The 20,616-nt window shown below is 41.0% G+C and overlaps 1 protein-coding gene across 1 annotated transcript in view; it reads right to left on the bottom strand.

The window, feature by feature from the left end:
- TPH2 (tryptophan hydroxylase 2) overlaps positions 1–17,866 on the bottom strand; it is a 111,347-nt gene extending 93,481 nt beyond the window's left edge. The window contains exons 1-5 of the mRNA XM_037515247.2: positions 17,617–17,866; positions 15,132–15,284; positions 11,832–12,015; positions 11,621–11,721; positions 4,999–5,066 (exon numbers count right to left, since the gene is read on the bottom strand). Of these exons, the coding sequence (XP_037371144.1) occupies positions 4,999–5,066; positions 11,621–11,721; positions 11,832–12,015; positions 15,132–15,284; positions 17,617–17,721 (611 nt within the window). The 5' untranslated portion in view covers positions 17,722–17,866. The remainder of the gene's footprint in view (positions 1–4,998; positions 5,067–11,620; positions 11,722–11,831; positions 12,016–15,131; positions 15,285–17,616) is intronic.
- Positions 17,867–20,616: the final 2,750 nt, after the last annotated feature.

Consider the following 20,616-nt stretch of genomic DNA (forward strand, 5'->3'; position numbering starts at 1 on the left):
TTTGCAAGGACTGCACTTGGTGGATTTCTCAGGATCACCCCCATTTCAGATAATCTGCTACTCAGACCAGTGGTTCCAAGCTTTGGCTTGGAAAATCAGATCATAGCCTGCTGCCAGAAGTCACTCAAATGAGCTTATTTTAGGTAATTATTGTATTGACATCTATCTTCCTTTGCTCACTCAAAGCCATCGGCACTAGAAAAAATATCTATTGCAATTAGAAGCTGCATCTTCAGTTTCTGTAAACTAAAAGAAAACCTTAGGTGCTGTACAAACTGGAGAAAAAGGGTAGGTGCACCAGGATTTGTGGGTACCTGTGCCCCACCCCAACAGCATCATGGCAGGAGCTTGCCCCCAACCCCAGTGTTTGTGCAAACACTGTCATGCTCACACACTCACTGGCCAGCCCTGTCCATCCTCAAATTCAGAGAAACCACATCAGTGACAGCTGGAGGAATGGTAAGAAATGAAGTTTTTCACCAATATCCCCAAGACCTGAGTTTGTGTTTTCCAGATTTAACCACCCCTAAGTGCTACCTCCCTAATGCCATCCTCTACAAGAAGCATTCAAGGTAACTTGTGTTCTGTTATCAGTACTTCGGCACCTATACACACACATACATGATGGCAATATAATTGCTTTTTATGAAATCTCTTCATTAAGAAAGATGTTGGTCAGCATGAAAAGCATGAGTATATACAACAGTCTTTGAAAAAGAAATAAATAAAGATTTATTTATGCATAGAGGGATGAGGGTGTAGGCCAGAGGTGCAGGTGGTGAGAGGATTCACCAGAGACAGAGTAGGGAACAGAATTGGCAGATCTGCTGAAATACACTGCTGAGGGGAGCAGCAGGAGGGACAGAAGAGGTCAGCTGTGCCACGTGGGTCACCTCCCTGGCCAGGGATGGAACTCAGGCCGCTGCAGTGATAGCTTGATAGTGCTGAGACTTAACCCCTAAGCCACCAGAGAGGCCCCTACAACAGTCTTTAAATGAGAAACTAAAGGAGTTTTCTCCCAAGGATTACTCCTTAGGCATATTTGAGCTACAGTATTTAAGATGGTTTTAACATAGTCAACAATATGGAATCTGAACATAGCCTGTGGCAGCGGGTAGGGCCTGGGGGAGAAGAGGGGAATGATTATCACTGAGTGGCCATAACCACATGCCAGGCATTGTGCTCAGGACAACACATGCACTCTCTTGTAATCCACTGCCATCCCATGAGATATACATTACGTTTAGACACATTTCCTAGATGAAGAAACTGAGGCACAGAGATGTTGATCATTCAGAGATCTTATTCTAGTGTCCCACTTAGTTATTCTATGTCATCAGTCTGGACTCAGTACTGTCCAAGGGAGAAGCTTAGCATGTCCCTGGATTCCAAACTCTCTTAGTAAACAACCTATGCTTTGACTTTTTTTTTTAAAGATTTATTTATTTATGCATACAAGAACTGGGATGTATGCCAGAGGTGCTGTGGGGGCAGGGGTGAGAAGATGCACCAGAAAGAGAGAGCGGGGAGCAGAACAGGTAGATTTACTGAAATACACTGCTGAGGGGAGCAGCAGATGAGACAGGAGAGGTTTGCTGCACCATGTGGGTTGCTTCCTGGCCGGCCCAGGGATTGAATTAGAGTTTGTGCTATCGTGGTCAACAGTGGCTTGATAGTACTGTCTTTAACCCCTGCACCACCAGGGAGGTCCTGCTTTGACTTTCTATCTACCAAAAAACCTTCAGCTTATAATTTGGTCTCTTTGTTATCATGACAAAGAGAGTTTGGTGAGTAGTTTCTTCCCATAAAGGCAGTGGATTGATGGCTTCCCGCGTATGTCAGCCTGATGAACACTCAGTTACCAAGACTCAGGCCCCTTGAGCCTGAACACACCCAGCCTCCAGCATGGGACCAGACTCTGGAATGCTCCAGCTCCATCCCACACTGCTGGTCTCCACCATTTCCAACCTTCCATTTGTACTTTCGTTTTCCATAGATACCATGCCTCAATTTTACTCTTTAGCTAAAAAGGAAGTTGGCAAATGCAAACTTTTACTAACACTTTGAAAGCCTCACCCTCCATCATTTTGACTCTATACTCTTTTTCTCTCCTTTCCATATAAATTTTTTCTTTAAAAAAAAAAACCAGAAGACACCCCATTATCGATGCTTTCTTGGAACTGGTTGACTCATTCAAGTGTGGCAGTTTTATTAGTGTTACCACCAGAGCAGCTTGTCTTTGTCCACCCTCTGGGCTCTATCAAGAGTAAGTGACATTTCAGCTACTCCCTTAATCACTGTTCCTTTTGGTTCCTGGATCTAATTTCCAATGTGGAGAGGGGGTTCTCTATACCTACAACAAACAATTCTCTGGATACCAGTTGAGTGTCCAGAATTCAACTCAATTCTGACCCTATCTACCCAGAGATAGCATCAGGTTCAACATGTAAAGGACTCAGTCCTATCAGACAGTGCCTCTGGCCCCTCACTTCAAGCACAGGTTGATACCTATGCTTCTGATCAAACCCCCTCCTTGGGTTCAATTGCTAGAACAGCTCACAGAACACAGAGATACTTGTACCTAACAAATTACCCATTTATTTTACAAGGTCATAACTCAGGGACAGCCAGATGGAAGAGATGCAGTAAAGAAGGTATGGAGAAAGTCTGTGGAGACCCCACAGACTGGTGGGTGTCTGTGGAGACACCTGGGAGTGCTATTCTCCAGGTGTGCTATTCTCCTGGGAGTGCTATTCTCCAGGTGTCCCCATGTCTTCACCAACCCACAGGTTCTCTGAATTCCATCCTTTGAAATTTTTATGGGGGCTTTATTACATAGTCATGATTGATTAAGTTTTTGGCCACTGACAATTGATTCAAACTCCAGCCTCATCGCTCCCTGGTATTTCAACCTCTAATCACATAGTGGCTCTTCTGGCAACCTGCCTCCATCCTCAGTGCAGTTCAAAAGTCGACTCATTAGCCTAACGAAAGACACCTTGACTGTTCTCATTGCTTAGGAAATTTCAAGGGTTTTGGGAGCTCTCTGATCGGGTAGAAGATCAAATATATATTTCTTACTATAACTTACAACACCATAACTATGCTAATGAAATTCTCTATGTGTATGTACACATGTACATGTGCCATTCTCGTATAGATAGAAATTCATTACTTATAGTATCTACATATAAAATACATTTTCTCTGTTTTATCTACAGGAAAAGATCCAGTGTCAAGCATGAAATGTTACCATGTTTTAGGTGCAATCCAAAACTCCCCAGGCGCCTGTCCACTTACACTGCTTTTGAAGATCCGCCTATACAGGCATGACCTGACTCCACAGGAGGCTCTGTGAGCCAAGGGGAGCCAATCTTAAGACTCACAAACCTTATATGGGCCTAACGAGAAAAGTGAATTTGGCCCATTGGAGTCCTCTCCTTGAGTTTGCCTGGGGAACACTGGGAAGCGGCCTTGTGAGTGATGGTGCTGGGGGTAAAAAGAAGTTGTACATGTGATCAGGCTTAAGCCAGGACACGCCATGTGCATGCTGGCTTTGGGAGGAAGCAGAAAGTCACAGTGGTCTAAAGAGGGTCAAGAAGCTTCTAGAAACAGAGGAGGCGAAAATGGACTAGATATCCTGGTGTTCATGGTGATAAATGGGATAAATGAGAAAGAGGGAAGGAGCTGGGGCCTTGGGAGGAGGAAGGGAAAAGAACCAGAGCATCAAGGAAAGTTAGAAATGAGCAAATGACTGGTTCAATCAGAGATATGAAATAGAATCCTCTCACTTTGCTTCAAGCATCTGAGTGTCATATCCCTTACAAAAAATAAGCACTGAAACCCTCTGGGGCCTCCCTGGTGGCACAAGGGGTTAAGGCGCAACCTATGGGGCTGTCTGCAGCCACCACAGCGTGAGTTTGATCCCTGGCCAGGGAGCTACCCACATGGCACAGCAGACCTCTCCTGTCTCGCCCGCTGCTCCTCTCAGCAGTGTACCTCAGTCAGTCTCCCTGTTCTGCTCCCCACTCTGTCTCTGGTGAGTCCTCTCACCCCCCACATCTCTGGCCTGTACCCCAGTTCTTGTATGCATAAATAAATCTTAAAAAAAGAAAAAAGAAAAAGAAACCCTCTGTAACATCATAACACCCTAAATTCTCACTAATGACAACCTTGCCCAGCAGGACTGTCAAGCCTCTCCCCGGGTCTCGAGTAAGGAAGACCCTTCCTTTAACAGGTACAGATTTACATTTGTTCTAATAGCGTGTAGCTGACCACATACCAGACAAGGGTCAAGATAGTGCCGTGATAATTTATAAACTTTATTAGTGTGAGTGGAATAAACAGAGGCCCAGGGTCCACGCCGCTTTTCTCGACCTGGCCGGCAATGAACAGACTCCATTATTGCCAGTTGCAGTTACGCTGCCACTTAGCCTCAGGTATCATATATAGTCCTCACCCCCATCCTGAGGCTCTCCAATGTCATCCCAACCCTGATATGTGATTGGGTAGGAAACTTTTCTATAAACATTTTAAGTTACAGAACCCTTCCCTCTCTACGTAAAACAAACATGTTTCTATTTTAGTTGAATATGTGAATCTTTTCTATCATTGTTGCTCAATTCTCTATTTTTCAGAGAAGCTGGGCAGTAAGGGGGGTTACTGAGAAGTCAAGTCAAAATTAACATTAAAACACATTTTCCCAGGTCCTGAAGCACGTAAAGAAATGACTCCTTGACTTAATGGAGCTGCGAACACAATGGGGGAAATGTAGCACTTGGCAGGTGGCCTGCAGGGCTCATTATTTTACAATTATACCCAGATGTCAAACATCAGTGTTGGCATTTAAAGCCTACAGAGTGGGTGAGTGTTTAAAATGGTTCATGTGTCCCTTCTGCAAAAGTTAAAGTGAAGAGAAGACAGGTTTGTTTTACACAGCATGCGTTTTTCCTAACTAGCCAGTGACAAGTTGCAGAAAAGAGTTATACAGGTACTTACTATTTATAACCCATGGCCACATCCACAAAATACTTTCTTCTCTGTCGATAGACATTGTCCTTAAATCCCTTGAACAGAAAAGAGATTAAGTTATTTAACGGGGTGCCAAAAAATTAGCTGCAGAAGACCTAAAAGAAAATCACCGTGGCATTTGAGTGTCGAATTCAAATGTAAATTCTATCCTTGGATGACTGTCTTGATGACACACGCAGAAGCGAATTGTGCTTACAGTAAAACCTCATTAAATTTGGGCTGTACTAATTTGGGATGTATGGGAATTCTGGTTAAAGTTTACTTTTCTACTAAGTAGGCAGAATGGCTTAGTTAAACAAATTGGTACTGTGAACGGTATCCTTTGCTTTTCAAGTATCATTTACATGTAATTGATCTTAATCACAAACTAATCTTATCCTGTTCATTAAAACAGGTCTCTTTAACATGGTTACTTGGTCAGTTAGCCTGAATTTAATTGGTTTATGTAAATGACCAATAAATGTACATTTATTAAAAATTCTATTATTCAGAATAATCATCAAATCCCCAAATTAGTATGAATTAAAGAGGCTTTGCTGTATTTGATGAGTACAGCCACAGAATGCAAAATCAATTAGAAAGGATTCATGCACAAGACTGCAGGTTAGCTCTATTCCACCTGAGTTTATATGATTCTGATGAGTCTTTAGCCAGCTTGAGACTTACGCCCATCATCATGCACTGGGGAAATTAAACATCCTATCTGTCACTCTTCAGTCAAGTGGAATCCTTCTGAGAGGACCTCTACGTTTACTCAACAATCTCTCCTGTTGTCAACAGACTTTCTAGTTTCCTTTCCTTCAGGTACTTTCATACAATCAATTCTTTCTGGGGTTGTTTCTTCAAACTGCTGGAAGCCCAGAAGGAATTGTTTCAATTTAGTTTTTTACCTCTGCCAGCCTTGCAAGCTCGAAGGACACAGCCAGCAGGGCCCGCTCTGAGAATGGAGGCTAGGTGAGAGGACAGGCCACCAGGAGGCTGAGCTCTCAGCAGAGAACGTGCAGGGTCCACAGGGGTCTCAGCACATCTGCTGCCACCAAGCCAGCCCTGCATGGGGAGTGGTTCAAATGGAAGCTCAAACTCACTAGAAAATTGCCTCATTCTCTAGTCTAGCTGAAGGAGCATCGTCCCTGAGGACAGGAATCCTCACAGGACCCAGTTGGACACACATGAAAGCCTTCCATTGCCAACAGCCTCTCTCAGGAAAGACAAGAGAATTCCTAATAAATGAGAGCATGAGTGCCCTGAGATCACCCTATGATGTGTCGAAATTTAAAATGCCCGGTGCCTCCCTGGTGGCACATAGGGTTAAATCTCGGTACTATGAAGCTATCTGCAGTCACTGCAGCATGATTTTGATCCCTGGCCAGGAACCCGGCCCACATGGAGCAGCAGGCCTCTCCTGACTCACCTGCTGCTCCCTTCAGCAATGTGTTTCAGTGGATCTGCCTGTTCTGCTCCCTGCTCTGTCTCTGGTGAATCCACCCCCCCCCACCACTTCTGGCCTACACCCCAGCTATTGTATGCATAAATTAAAATCTTAAAAAAAAAAGAAATTTAAAATGCCATCCTAGAAGCTAGCACTTTTTTCTGTTATGAATTTGGCAGTTTTTAAATTGGGAGTCATAGGCAAGCTTGTGAAGTCTTAAAAGGCATACATACAAAATGTTGTGACCATGGTGACCACATTCGTAAATGGGAAAAGGACCTAAAAAAGATCTCCTGCTGTAGAGGATCCACAAGACTGTCTCAGCACCCATGAGGAGGACCAGACAATCTTAGGATGATGAGAGTTCTAAGCATCTTTATGGTTAAAAACAAAAACAAAAACAAACAAAAAAATAAAACCAGAAAAAAGCAGGCCCTGATGACAGGAAAGGAGTAGTATGAGAAGCTCAGCATCTGTTTCCCAGCTCCTGCCAAATTGGACACCATGGAAACAACATCGTAATCGGCTGGGTTTCCTGAAGAATCTCGAATGGTTGTCCTCAGCAAACACCTGCACCTTTTCCTGGCGTGCAAGAGAGTGATTTGCTCATCATGCCTCATTAGTTGAGTGCGGTGGTGATTATGCAAATGTCATGGGCAATCCGGAACTTCCAGGACTGAGCCAAGGACTGGCAAAATACAGTAGGGAGGCCAGCTAGCCTCGTGATTAGAGACATAGCATCCCTTGGCCAACCTTTCTGAACTGAAGCCAGGGAATAACGTTACCAAATAAAATAGGGTTACCAAATAAAACATGCAATAACGGGGGCATACACAAACTAAAAAAATGGTTGCTGTTTATCTGAAATTCAAGTTTGACTGAGTATTCTATATATTTATTTGCTAAATCTGGCAACCGTAAGGCCCAGAGAGTATCCACCGTATTCCCACCCTTCCGCTCTCAGTTTAGGTCAAGGGAATTTAAGCCCCAATCCACACTCTCAAGTGCTCAGCTACACATACGTTGGCACTTTACACTGGTGAAATATTAGAATTATCTGGGGAGTTTGAAATACCGTAAGCCGAGCCACATTCTCGGAGTTCAGATTTAAGCACTCTGAGGTGAGACCTTGGCCCCAAAGATTGCTTGAGTGGAAAGTTTGGGTCAGGAATCATTAAGATATTAATTTTCAAACTTTAGAATGCTTCAGAATCTCCTGCAAACCCTTTTACATGCAGACTCCAGGGACTATCTAGGAACGTTCTGATTCAGTGGGCTTCAGGGGAGCCTCAAGATAGTGCATCTGTAACAAGCTTCTAATGGATGGACTTGAACTACACATTGAAAGACATTCCCAGTCTAGATTCTTGCTACTTAAAGTGCGGTCCCCACACACATCCAGAAGCATCCAGAGGGAGATCCCTCAAGCCCCTCATGTCTGCATTTTGAAAGAGCTGCCAAGTGATTTATTTGTCCATTAAAGTTTGAGAGGTACCCACCTAGATATTGAACTCGTTCTAAAAAACCTCAGCAGCCCAGTCATATATCTGAAGTTCCTTCTAATCCAACCTAGCACAGGGTGAGTAGGGTAAATGACGTTGATCAGGCTTTTTATGCCATTGGCCTCTATGGCTATCACCCATGGCCTTGATCTTATTAACATAGAAGGCATGTGGGTGTGGGACAAAAGTGCCTGATTATGAACACCTGAGCATGTGTGTGTGTGCGTGCATGTGCAAGTGTGCACACCTGTGCCTAGGAGGAAGGGGCTAAAAGAGCGACATCACCCTGGGGAAGGGGGCTTGAGTTGTTATCTCCCTGCTGCTTATTTCCCCGCTTACCATTAAAACCTGTGAAGATGGGGCCTTCCTGTGGGGGTTAAGTCTCAGCACTATCACCACTGCTGCCTGAGTTCGATCCCAGGCCAGGTTACTAACCCACATGGCACAGCAGACCCCTCCTGTCTCTCCACTGTTCCCCTGAGCAGTGTATTTCAGTAGATTTACCTGTCTGCTCCCCACTCTGTCTCTGGTGAATACCTCTCACCCCTCCGATCCCCCACATACACCTCTGGCCTAAACCCCAGTTCTTTTACACAAAAAAATAAATAAATAAGGCAATTTTAAAAACAAAACAAAAAAAAAAACTGTGAAAATGATGCCAAGGGCTCCAAAATTTCTTTCAAATTGCTGGAACCGATGGTGAAACTTCCAAGCCTGGGATGGTTGCAAAACAGGGTGCTACCCTAAAGCAATAATCCCTGCCTCAGGACTGAAATTATCCCAGGCAAATAAGAAAGCCCTTAAACAACTCTTTCCATCCTCATTAGATAATAACTGATTAAAAACACGCATTTACCAATATCAAATTTTGCAAAATGAACATTTGGTGTGCTTATAAAAAAATTTAGGTGCTTTAAAATATGACAAATGATGTAGGAGATTGTTAAGTACTTGCAATTATTTCAAGTGGTTGCACAGAAAATAGGAGAAGGTATCATAAGGTGGGAATAATTAGGAGTAATGGAACAAAATTAAGCACAGGAAAATTTACACTGGGTATCAGAATAAATTTTTCACAGCAAGGTCAGTGGTTCCTGTCGTTGTTCCATTAAAATGGCTGACTCCCTTTCTCCAGGTTGAGTAATTTTCAAACTAGGCTAAGGGGAGCACTGGAAATAGGAGGTTGGCAAGAAATTCTTTACTGTCCAGGCATCGATCTGGATGATTTAACACAGTGTCTCCATTCCTGGAATGAAACATTTACTCTTGCCAAAATTCTTTCTAGTTGTTTTATTAACTAGGGTTTTTAAATGTCCCTTGGAGGTCAGTAAGAATTTTATTTCCTACTTTTTAACAGAGAATTTGAAGTGCAGAGGTAGAGGGACTTGTCCAAGGTCATCTTGCCTGTTAGCAGCTGTTTTCTGGGTAGTTCTATTATTTCAAAGCTCTCAAATCAGGCTTCTGTGCTACTCTGACTCCTCTGGATGTAGGGGAGAGGAAGATAATAAATGGATGATTATTAAAGGCACGTGAGTATTTTTCTAGTATTTAGGAACTTTACATGTGAATGACTGTGAATTATTCTGAAATTTTAGGCTATGGTGGCAAACATAACACACTGTCCTTGAGTGAATTCAGCTTTAGAAATGAATACAGTTGAATTAGATCTACTTGGCCAGTTCCCTGAATGGCAAATATTGAATTGGTCTGAATTGGTATATTATATCAAATGACCAGTTTGATTGAAAAGTTCTCTCTTGAAGTTGTCAGTTTCCTTTCAAGCAATGGTCCTCAAACTTAAGTGTGGGCTTAAGTGTGAAAAGAAGTTCCAGGGCCTCCCTGGTGGCGCAAGGGGTTAAGCACCTCACTATGGAGCAATCCGCAGCCTCTGCAGCACGAGTTCCGATACCCGGCCAGCCAGGGAGCAACCCACATGGCACCGCAGACCTCTCCTGTCTTGCCCGCTGCTCCCCTCAGCAGTGTACTTCAATCTGCCTGTTCTGTTCCCCACTCTGTCTCTGGTGAATCCTCTCACCCCCCACATCTCTGGCCTGTACCCCAGCTATTGTATGCATAAATAAATAAATCTTTAAAAAAAAAAAAAAGATGTCCCAGGTGATTCTGACATGGCAGGTCCTAGGAACACACTGGGAGAACCAATACATTGGGTACTCAGCTTTTCCAAGTTCCTTCATTTACATAAAAAGAATGGGGGCCCCTCTGGTGGTGTAAGGGGTTAAGACACAACTTATGAAGCTCACCACAGCCACTGCAGCACAAGTTCAATCCTGGACCAGGGAGGTAACACACATGGCGCAGCAGACCTCCCCTCAGCAGTGTATTTCAGTCAGTCTGCCTGTTCTGTTCCCCACTCTGTCTCTGGTGAATCCTCTCATCCCCCAAAACTCTGGCCTATACCCCAGTTCTTGTATGTATAAATAAATCTTTAAAAAAAATAAAACTTGATTTTAAAAAATAAGCAAATAAATAGAATGTCTATAAACCATTACCCTCAGACCAAGGGCCTCCTCTTAAGCACAACCAATTTGCTTGGGTTTCACCCTTTCAACTGCCTATTTTTAGATAAGAGGCACCGAGAAAAAAAAAATGCTCATAAGAAATGAGTATATTTCTTACCTCTAGCAGACTATTAACTATACTTCATTCTGACCATGAAGAAGCTCCAAGTCTCTTGCCTTAAATAAAAACTGATGTAAAGTGGGAGGGAGGGGAGAAAAGGAAGTGCTCACCTAAGTAAGTAAGTGCTTACCCAAGTGCTTATCTAAGTAGCATATGTCTTTCAAGGTGGTTGGGTTTTACTAGAGTAGTGGGGAAATGGTGGCAGATTCCGACTAGAGGTGGGAAGAGATGCATGCATCGCAGTCTCATTCTAAAACTCTCTGCCTTTCCATTAAGACTGAAGTCCGCCCCATCACTCTACTCCTAACTACTTCCAGTAAAGGAAAATAGCAAGGCAAGTTTTATTCTCTCACTGAGAGAGAAGAGGCCACAGTGCCTGGGCCCCCCGAGTTTCCCAAAAGGGTGATCCACTTCAGTTCACTGTTTTTTCTGGGGTTGCCATCTGGGAGTATATTTCGGCCTGAATAATTCTGCAGAAATACTCTCCAAGGTGGGCCTCCCTGGTGGCGCAAGGGGTTAACTCATAGCACTTGAAGCTATCGGCAGCCTCTGCAGCACAGATTCTATCCCAGTCAGCCAGGGAGCTACCCACATGGTGCAGCAGACCTTGCCTGTCTCGCCCACTGCTCCCCTCAGCCATGTACTTCAGTCAGTCTGCCTGTTCTGTTCCCCACTCTGTCTCTAGTGAGCCCTCTCACCCCCTGCACCTCTGGCCTGTACCCCAGTTCTTATATGCATGAATAAATAAATCTTAAAAAAAAGAGAGAAAGAAATACTCTTGAGGTTTAGAATCTCCTCCTCTATCCAACCCTTTTAAAAATAAACAGCGTCCTTCTAACATGTATCCAGCCGATGCACATGTACAGGGAAGCTCTATCATTTGAAGATTTGCTCTCACTGATGTGACAAAATACTAAATTGCTCTACGATGAAGCATTACAGCACATAACATGGCGCATTGCCTGGGACAGGTAGAGCCGGAAGAGCACGTGTGGAATGGGTGTTACTGGACACTTACTGGGTGATCGGCATCAAGCTCAGAGCCATACATGAGGACTCTGTGAGAGCATTTGTCTAACTCAGAGATCTTCCGGGGGAACCAGGGCACATCCTCTAGCTCTGTTGAAAACATAGTGCAGGTTCAAAATTATTAACTCACAGATTGTGTTTTCCCCTTTGCAACATTCCTCAGACTGCAAAATCACCCAACAAGCAAAAACAGGCCTTGCCTTCTTCCTCAGTCCAAATGTTCTCCGGAGGGTTCAGAGTCACAATTGTGGTTTGAAATTTCAGCAACTGAATGAGCTCATTGAATTCTGTTTTGCCACATTCACAATCCACAAAGATTTCTACCTCCGAACTTCTTCGCCGGGATTTCCTGGACTCGATATGAACCATGTTAACATGTTTTTCCTGAGGAAACATAAGCGACGTCTCTAAATCACTTTTAAGCCACGAGGAAAGAAAGGCTGGTTCAACTCTTAATAAGCTACTAAGTACCCGCAAAGGAAGAAAAGTCATTCTAACCCTTTGGTTGACTAAAACACGGAAATGTTTCCAACCGTTGTCTCTATTAATAGGAATAAAAATTGTGTTTGGGTTTTCCTGTCTCAAAAAAAGAGGGGATATTTAGGTATATAAAGGACCCTATATGCACAGCGCATTGGTGAAGGAAATTCTATGGGGACTACACCTAAGGGGGTCTGGGAAAGCAACTATTTTTTAAAAATGAACAATAATGTAAAATTAATTAATTAATTAAAAATAAAATCATTATGTCATATTATTGAAACCAATGTAATATTATATATCAAATATACCTAAATAAAAAATTTAAGGGCCTCCCTGGTGGTGCAGGCAGTTGAGCGCCACACTATGAAGCTGTCCACAGCCTCTGCAGCACTGGTTCGATCCCCGTCAGCCGGTGAGTGTCCCACATGGCGTGCAGACCTCTCCTGTCGCACCCGCTGCTCCCCTCAGCAATGTGTTTCAGTCAGTCTGCCTGTTCTGCTCCCCGCTCTGTCTCTGGTGAATCCTCTCACCCTCCTGCGAATCTGGCCTGTGCCCCGGTTCTTGTATAAATAAATAAATAAATCTTTAAAAATAAATTAATTAAATAAAAATAAAATTGTAAATAGTAAAAATAATAATAATAATAATAAAGGACCCTATAAATGTACTATAATTATAAAGGGCCCTATAAAATGTATCAATTCCCAGAGGTGTCCAAATCCCACTGGTGGCCTGCATGATTACTTGGGGTTAGCTTAAAATATCACATAATCCCAGACATATTTTTTATATTTGTTTCCCCAAAACATAACTACAACTCAAACCCCTGACTTTAGAGTGGTATAAAGTTTCCTTTTTGAATAATTTAAAGTTCAAAAATAAAATATTCTTTTGAAAAAATAAGTAGTCTAAATGGCAGGCAAATGAGGTCATAAATGGGAAGGTGACATGAAAATGACTGCTATTTGGGAAACACTGGCCAAAGAGTGCCCAACTTGCAGGAAAAGAAAAGGGAGCAAGAAAGATAGGCAAGAGAGGATGGCTGAAGGAAAAAATAAAACACCTCTAAATGGAACCACTTAGAAATTGGTCTAGGCTCGCTTCAACTGGCGTGTGTGTAATCTACCCCATGATGGATTTCAGGGGTGAAAGTCTTCTTGCTTAAAGATGTTCAAGGGAGCGCAGCAATTTAATATAACAAATCTTATTTCTTTTTTTTTTTGTGGGACCCTCGCGGGCGACCCGAGAATGAACCAGCGCTGCAGAGGCTGCGGGCAGCCTCACAGCCCAGTGCTCAACCACTGCACCACCAGGGGAGGCCCAATATAACAAATCATATTTAACTAACCAAGGTATGGTAGTCTTCTTTTCCCCTTAGTTAACTGAAAACTAAGTTCTCCTCTCCACTGTAACCTCCCCCTAAAGGAGCAGACACATCCCCCTCCCTGCAGATGGTGCATTCTGTCAGCTCAGTTCCTAATACAATCCTGGATGAGCTCAGAATTTTCAGCACAGGATCATGATAGGGCCTTCCCAGCACCAGAGTAAGATCAAATCAAACAGCATCCTACTCTGGGTGAAAAAACTTTAGTCCTGTGACCAGGAAACTAAATGCTCTATTTCTGCCTTTACTAGCCTTTGCACTAATGCCACATTTCCTAAATTGGCTGATCATAAAGGTAAGACTCATAATAAGTTCAAGAGTCTTCACACACATTGTATCACTTTGATGAAACAGGATAGATATTTTTAGATGAAGGAACCAAGGTCCAGAGGGGTCAAGTGACTTAGCTAAGACCCCATGACTATCTGATGGCTAAGTGAAAATTAGGAGCTGCTAACTACTTCTCCAGGGATCTTTCCATGGCACCCAGCTGGCTACTTGAATTGGCCTGCCTTTGGGCCCTTTATGGAATAGCATTGAATGATATAATTATGTGTAAAATATTTCTCCAGATTTCCATTACCACTGTTTACGGTGCCTGATCCTTTCTTCAAGGTCAAAAGAGAACAAGGAAATATTTGCCAAATCAGGCTGCTCATTTCCCTCTCTTGTCATCAAGGAGACATCATAATAATGTCTCATATCTACACTTTGTAAAGTACTTTCACTCAGGTTGTTCCATCACAACAACCTTGTTAGGTAGAAATTATTATTGTTGTGTTACAAATGAAGACAATGAACACAGGAAGCAACTAGTCATTAGCCAAAGCAGGACACCAGCTTACATCCTCTCACTGCAATTACAACCAGCTCTCTCCTGGGCCAGCCGCCCACAGCCCCACGCAGAGCTAGGCTCCATCTTGCAATTCTAATCATCAGCCAGTGCCCCCAAATTGAATGCATTTTAAATAAGGGTGTTTGCTGCAGGGTGGGGGAGACAACAGGTGTACTGGCAAGCAGACGATGTTTGTGTGGGGCTTTTCTAACCTTGTCTCAACCAAGCTCTTTCTCGAGGATTCAAACCAACGATTTGGATATAGAAAAGACTAACACATTTTTATAAGATTAAGAGAGTTAGCCCTAGATTTCATATATGAAAAATGACTCAAGACACACCAGGTTCGTGAAACAATGAGGCTAGAGGGAATACTGAGCGCCTATATTGAAGCATCTTGTTGTATGCAATAAATGTGTTCCTAGAACAATTCAAATGTTAACAAATCAAATCAGGCTGCAGGCTCTTGATATTTAAAGATACTCTGTTGACTCCTTTTGTGTTTGCATTTCCAGGTGTGAGCCTCACACTTTTTAATTAGTGACTTCCTCACCTGGCAACTGTCTGCAGCGTCACTAATAGGCTAACTCTGAATTATTAAAAAAAAAAATAGTTCGCAAAGCTGCTTATTGCATTGTTTGGCACACTCCCCTTGTGAAATCTCATAGAGTTTGTTTTCTTTGAAACTTTCAAACATATTTTCCGGAAATTGACTCAGTAATGTTTCACAACAGATGACAGGTTTGTAACCAGGCACACAGTCACTTTTAAAATAATGTAATGATATTTTACATTCACCTGAAAGAGCTTCAGCGCTTTTACCAATCCACCAACTTCATTTTTCAAGGAGAATACAACTGCTGTCTTGCCACTTTCAGTAGCAGTTTCACTTTTGCTGCTTCCCTTGTTGCCTTTTTTATCATCATTTCTGCCAGAGTTAGCTTTATTGAGCTTAAAAATGGTAGAAACACACACACATGCGTTAGTTAGGATTCCAGAGCTTTCTACAACTAGGTGTGTTTGGGGTTTTGTTTGTTTTTTCAGATATTCCACTCATATGCTGGAAGCCCCAGGAATCATCCAGACTCAAGGAAAATTTGCTATTTCACTCATAAGTTTCAATCATAAATATTGGTCTAATGTACCTTGGATACTATTTTCCAGTGCCCTAAGAGATCATCAGGTTGACGTTATTGGAGTTGAAATTAAGGGGGGATCAGTTTTGTTTCACTCTAACGGCAACGAAAATCTGATCATCATAAAATATAGTCTCATTTATGAATAATTCCTGCCTTCTGTTCTAGGTTCACTTTACAGCATGAAATTTGATCTGGCAGACGAGTTGAATCATAGGAAACAAAATTCATTACAAATGTACCAAAAATAAAACGAAACATATTTTTCACAGCAATAATCTTACTTTCAGTGATCTTAAAAACAAAATATTCATTTCATTCTGCTTTCAGGACATGCACTGAAATTAATAACCTCACTTTCCGCAATTAGATCCACATTGTCAATGTGACTCTGTCTGCAGAAATTCAGCACAAAAGAGTATATTCGACTGAGGTCATCTATGAAAAGAGATGATATCTTAAAAGTGGGTATTAAAATTCAGCCACAAGAGGCAAAGGTGAAAAAGAGAGAGAGAGAGAGAGATAACCAGGGTATCATTAGAAGCAGGGAGAATTTGAGAAACTAAAAAATTTTAACATGTCATTAGTCATTCAAGACACTATAATACATGATTAAATAATGACGATTAGTCCTACTGGTTAAAGGTAAAAAATGACAGATTCCAGATCCTCAGATCATACTGCCAGAAATGTGAATTTAAAAGCTGGAAGCTTTTATTTGACAGAGAAATCAAAATTAGTATGTACTTTTTTCTGTTCTTTACATGCCAAGGAATAACTGAGAAAACAGAGAAATATCTCCCTGACAAATAGTGATATAATACAACCAACACTGGTACTTCCTCATGAAATTGAGAAATGTACATTTGATATGGAACCCAACAAATAGTGACTTGCCACTGTGTTCTCTGATTTCTCTACTGGTTTTATTTTCACATGTTAGTATTTCACTCACTAGAGCTATATATCACAGAAATGAATATTTTATTATGTATGACTTGAGGGAGAGAATTTTATACAGGCATTGGCATTTGACCTAGTAAGTCTCCACATCTGCCCCTTCCTCATATAACACAAAGCTCTTATATATTTCAGTAGCATTTTTTACATGAAAGGGTCACACATTAATCATAACACTAGTTTCTCTTTGTTTTCCTTTTAGCAATTCATTATGACTTCAAAATTCCTCAATATTAATATCTCATCCAAAGTTCATGGTATTTAAGTATTAGAAAATCTACTTATATTTTTGTCTCACTTTTTCAAATTGACTTAGTTTACAGAACTTGCTCTGATTAGTTTTCAAAATTTTAGCAGCAGTAATCTACCAATACAGTATAACACTCTGGCATATATTTGGAAGTACATTATTAACACAGATTTTTTTTCTATGAATCAGACTGAATTGATAAATTCTGATAGCACAATAATGAAATATCATTTAATATTTTTATTGAGTAGGAATCTGGCTACATTTTTCTTTCACTGTCTTTTATTAAATCCATGATTTTACCTTTTAAAATGCTGGAAAATACTACTTTTTAATTTGTTGATATTTAACCACACAAACTGCCTTAATATTGAAATAAGTGTATTGCTTTCATTACTCCATAAATTAAATTGAAAAAAAATGAAGTACTGAGGAAAGCAGGAAACTTTTTGAAAAGAAGTCAATCTTTCTTTTATTCCAATGACCATCATTTATGTACAAGAATAGAAAACATTATTTCTGTTTAAAGACCAGGCTTTTCAGATGGAAGAGGATATAGCAGACAAAATATATCTATTATAAATAAATATGGAGCCATAGAAATCCATTTAATTTCTTCTCCCTGCTCATACTCAAATAGGAACTTCTCAAAAGTTCTAAACACTATTTTTGGTAGTGTAGAAAAGACATTCGCTTATCCAACCTCTCCTTCTTGATGTTCAGGAACTTGTTTTTTTTTTTTTCCTACTTAAAAACTTTGAGGTAAGGAAGTTTAGCATTAAGGATCAAGGAAGAGAGAAGGAGGCAAGGTAAAAAAGATACTAGAGAAAGAAGTTAGACGTATATGCTTACTCTACACCAGGTGTCCTTACGGTGAGGCTATGATCACTACCTCAGAAAATACTCCTCTAGAGAGTGCTAGCTACTCAGTACTCACTGTTAAGTTGCCAAGTAGCTGATGCTCTTCCGGCACCGCAGAATCCAAGGAAAACCCTCTCCTTGCCCAGTATTTACTGGAAAACATCATCATTGCTGGCTGCATGGATCCCGGTGTAATTTTCTTTCTCTGCAGTAGGGGGACTAGAGGGGCAATAGCAGGGCTGCTTGGCTTTAGAGAGGAAGGGGCATGCAAACAGCAGCCCTCCCAGGGCGCTGTCCAGAGCCCTGGTGCTGAAGAAAAAGCAATGAGAATCCTCCCCTCCCCAAGCTCCTTTATATGAGTGACTGGGGACTGATTGAAGGCTGATTAGAAAGAAACTCATTTCTGGCTGCCGATGGCCACAGTCAGATTACAGACCTGAAGCCTCGGGTTATCTGTGCACATGGTGCGATTTGTTTCATAGGTCGAGTAGCCATTTGGGCGTGGGAGTTGAAAAACAATACAGAATGGGGTGTTATTTGAAAAAGGGAACATCTCTCCCCTGACGTTAGCTCTCATCTCTCAAACCTTCTCCTGGCAAGTTAACCTCATCCTTTAGGTGACTACAAATTCAAAGGTTTTGTGCTTTATTTCCAAAAGGAGGAAAACAATTTAAGAAAGATCAGCACTGCTGAATCCCAAGTGTTTTTATTTTGTTAATAATATTTTTCTGATCTGATGTGTTATTATTGTGTACATGCACATGTATGAGAGAAAAATAGACATGGCTTTCATAAAAGGCGCTGCTCCTTGAATCGTGTGATACTGCTACGTGGTAATGTTCAGGCAACTGTATTGCAAACACAATGTTAGGCTCTGATTTAATCACATATAGATATAGCTGAGACAGTAACCCTAGAAACTTCCTGTCTACATGTGAAGGCAAAGGAAACTAAATGCTTGTGTATCAGTCATTCCTTTGATGCTATTGATAGTTACAGGATTTTTTTTCCTCTTCACTTAAAGCTTGATCAAATCCAACAATTTGAAATGCATAGAACCATTGATATATACTTACTATTCAAACTTTAGTAAGTCATAAAATTCACCACATCTAGGAAAATGTTACCAACCTCCTAAAGGATGGAAGAAAGACTCTCAACCAAATATGCTTGCTTAACCATAAAATTGAACAAAGACTGGGGCTGACACTGTCCATATAGAAAACAAGATAAAAATTTTTCAAAACAGGACTAAATGAACTTATATAATTAGACTTACTTAACTGGAGTTTTGAGGGGGTATAATTATTATTTGATCCAATTTTGAAAATATTATTAGGCTCACATTATTATATCGAAAGCTCCAAAATGTTAATGGGAAAGTCAAGCTTTAAAATATGGACTAAATTAATGACAGAAATGATAGATAATATTACTAAGTACTTAGCACTATCCTACTTCTATTCCTAAGCACGTTTTTAGGTAAAAACATGGCTCATTTTCATAAAAACACAAGGCCATGGCATTAAGGACGTAATGAAAATAACAAGAGACTTTAAGGGATAAAATTCATAGGACAATATCCCTACTGGATAGGGTAGAGCAGGAAAAAAGATGCCAGAATAACCCCCAAATTTCTGACTTGGGGTTTTGGGTAGACAATAGTACCATTCATTGAAGTAGACCACACCTAAATAATAGCTAACTCAGAGAAAATACTTAATTTACATTTTTATACATATCACATGTTAACGGTCAAAAAAGATCTCCAATAAGCACTTGAATATATGGTTTAACACTTGAAATGAGGCCTAAATTTGATAGAGAGACTTATGATTGTCAAATAATTGAATCTATATGAATATAGCTTCACTCACAGAGAATATGTTGTTTGAGAGCTGAGAACAGAATACTGGGGAACACTAAATTTAAGAAGAAATTTAAACTAAAAGAACCAAAACACAAAAATAAGAAAGAGAAAAGTTCAGAGAGATGGGAAAGAGAAAGCCAAAAGAAAACAAGTTTCTAGAGACAAATATAAAACTTGAAAGATAGGATTAAGGATTGGTTATTTGGAAATTTGAGTCCCAGGATAAATTTTTTTTCTTTTAAAAGGAAGCATTTATCATCTTTACATTGGGACTAAAGCATCATGAAAATGATATCTTAAAAGGATTTTTCTGATAACAGTGTGCAGTATGGTGTAAGAGGAACACAAACTGCTCTTAGAGGGAAGAGAACAGATAAAATCTTGAACTAGAGTGATGGCAGTTATGAATTTTAAAAAAAGTCATCAAAATAAGAATCAACAGGGAATTGGTGACTCATTGAATATTGCTTCTAGTAAAGAAGGTAAAATCACATATAAGAAGACAAACTATCAAGTCCTACTAGTGGCAATTTCACTATCTCCAAAGAAAGAGTAAGTTTTGGGAAAAGAAGAAGAGTATTGGGAGTTTACCACAGTACTATCAAGTCACAGTAAATGGTAGGCAATTATAAATGTGAAACTAAAGTTTGGGAAATAGATTAGAACTGGAAATAGAAACTTCAGTGTAGTTAGGTGATGCAACAGATGTACTCTCCAACTGAAATAATACAGAGATGGAGGAGAAACAAGAAGTAGAACCCAAGTGCACTGTGAAATGATGCAAACACTGTGGAAAACATAGCAGTTGTTCAAGAAAGTAAAAGTAGAGGGCCTCCCCTGGTGGCGCAGCGGTTGAGCGCTGGGCTGCGAAGCTGCCTGCAGCCTCTGCAGCGCAGGTTTTATCCCCAGCCACCGGCAAGGGTCCCACATGGCGCGCAGACCTCTCGTGCCGCACCCACTGCTCCCCTCAGCAGTGTATTTCGTCCATCTGCCTGTTCTGCTCCCCGCTCTGGCTCTGGTGAATTCTCTCACCCTCCAGCGCTTCTGACTGTACCCAGCGCTTGTATAAATAAATAAATCTTTAAAAAAAAAAAGTAAAAGTAGAATTGCCATATGATCCAGCAATTCCACTCTGAGTATATATCTAAAGGATCAAAAGTAGGATCTCAAAAGAGATATTTATACAGCTATGTTCATAGCAGCATT

The sequence above is a fragment of the Talpa occidentalis genome, unplaced genomic scaffold, assembly GCF_014898055.3.
Source record: "Talpa occidentalis isolate TD23 unplaced genomic scaffold, MPIMG_talOcc4v2.1 talOcc4.16, whole genome shotgun sequence".
NCBI classification, from domain to species: domain Eukaryota; kingdom Metazoa; phylum Chordata; class Mammalia; order Eulipotyphla; family Talpidae; genus Talpa; species Talpa occidentalis.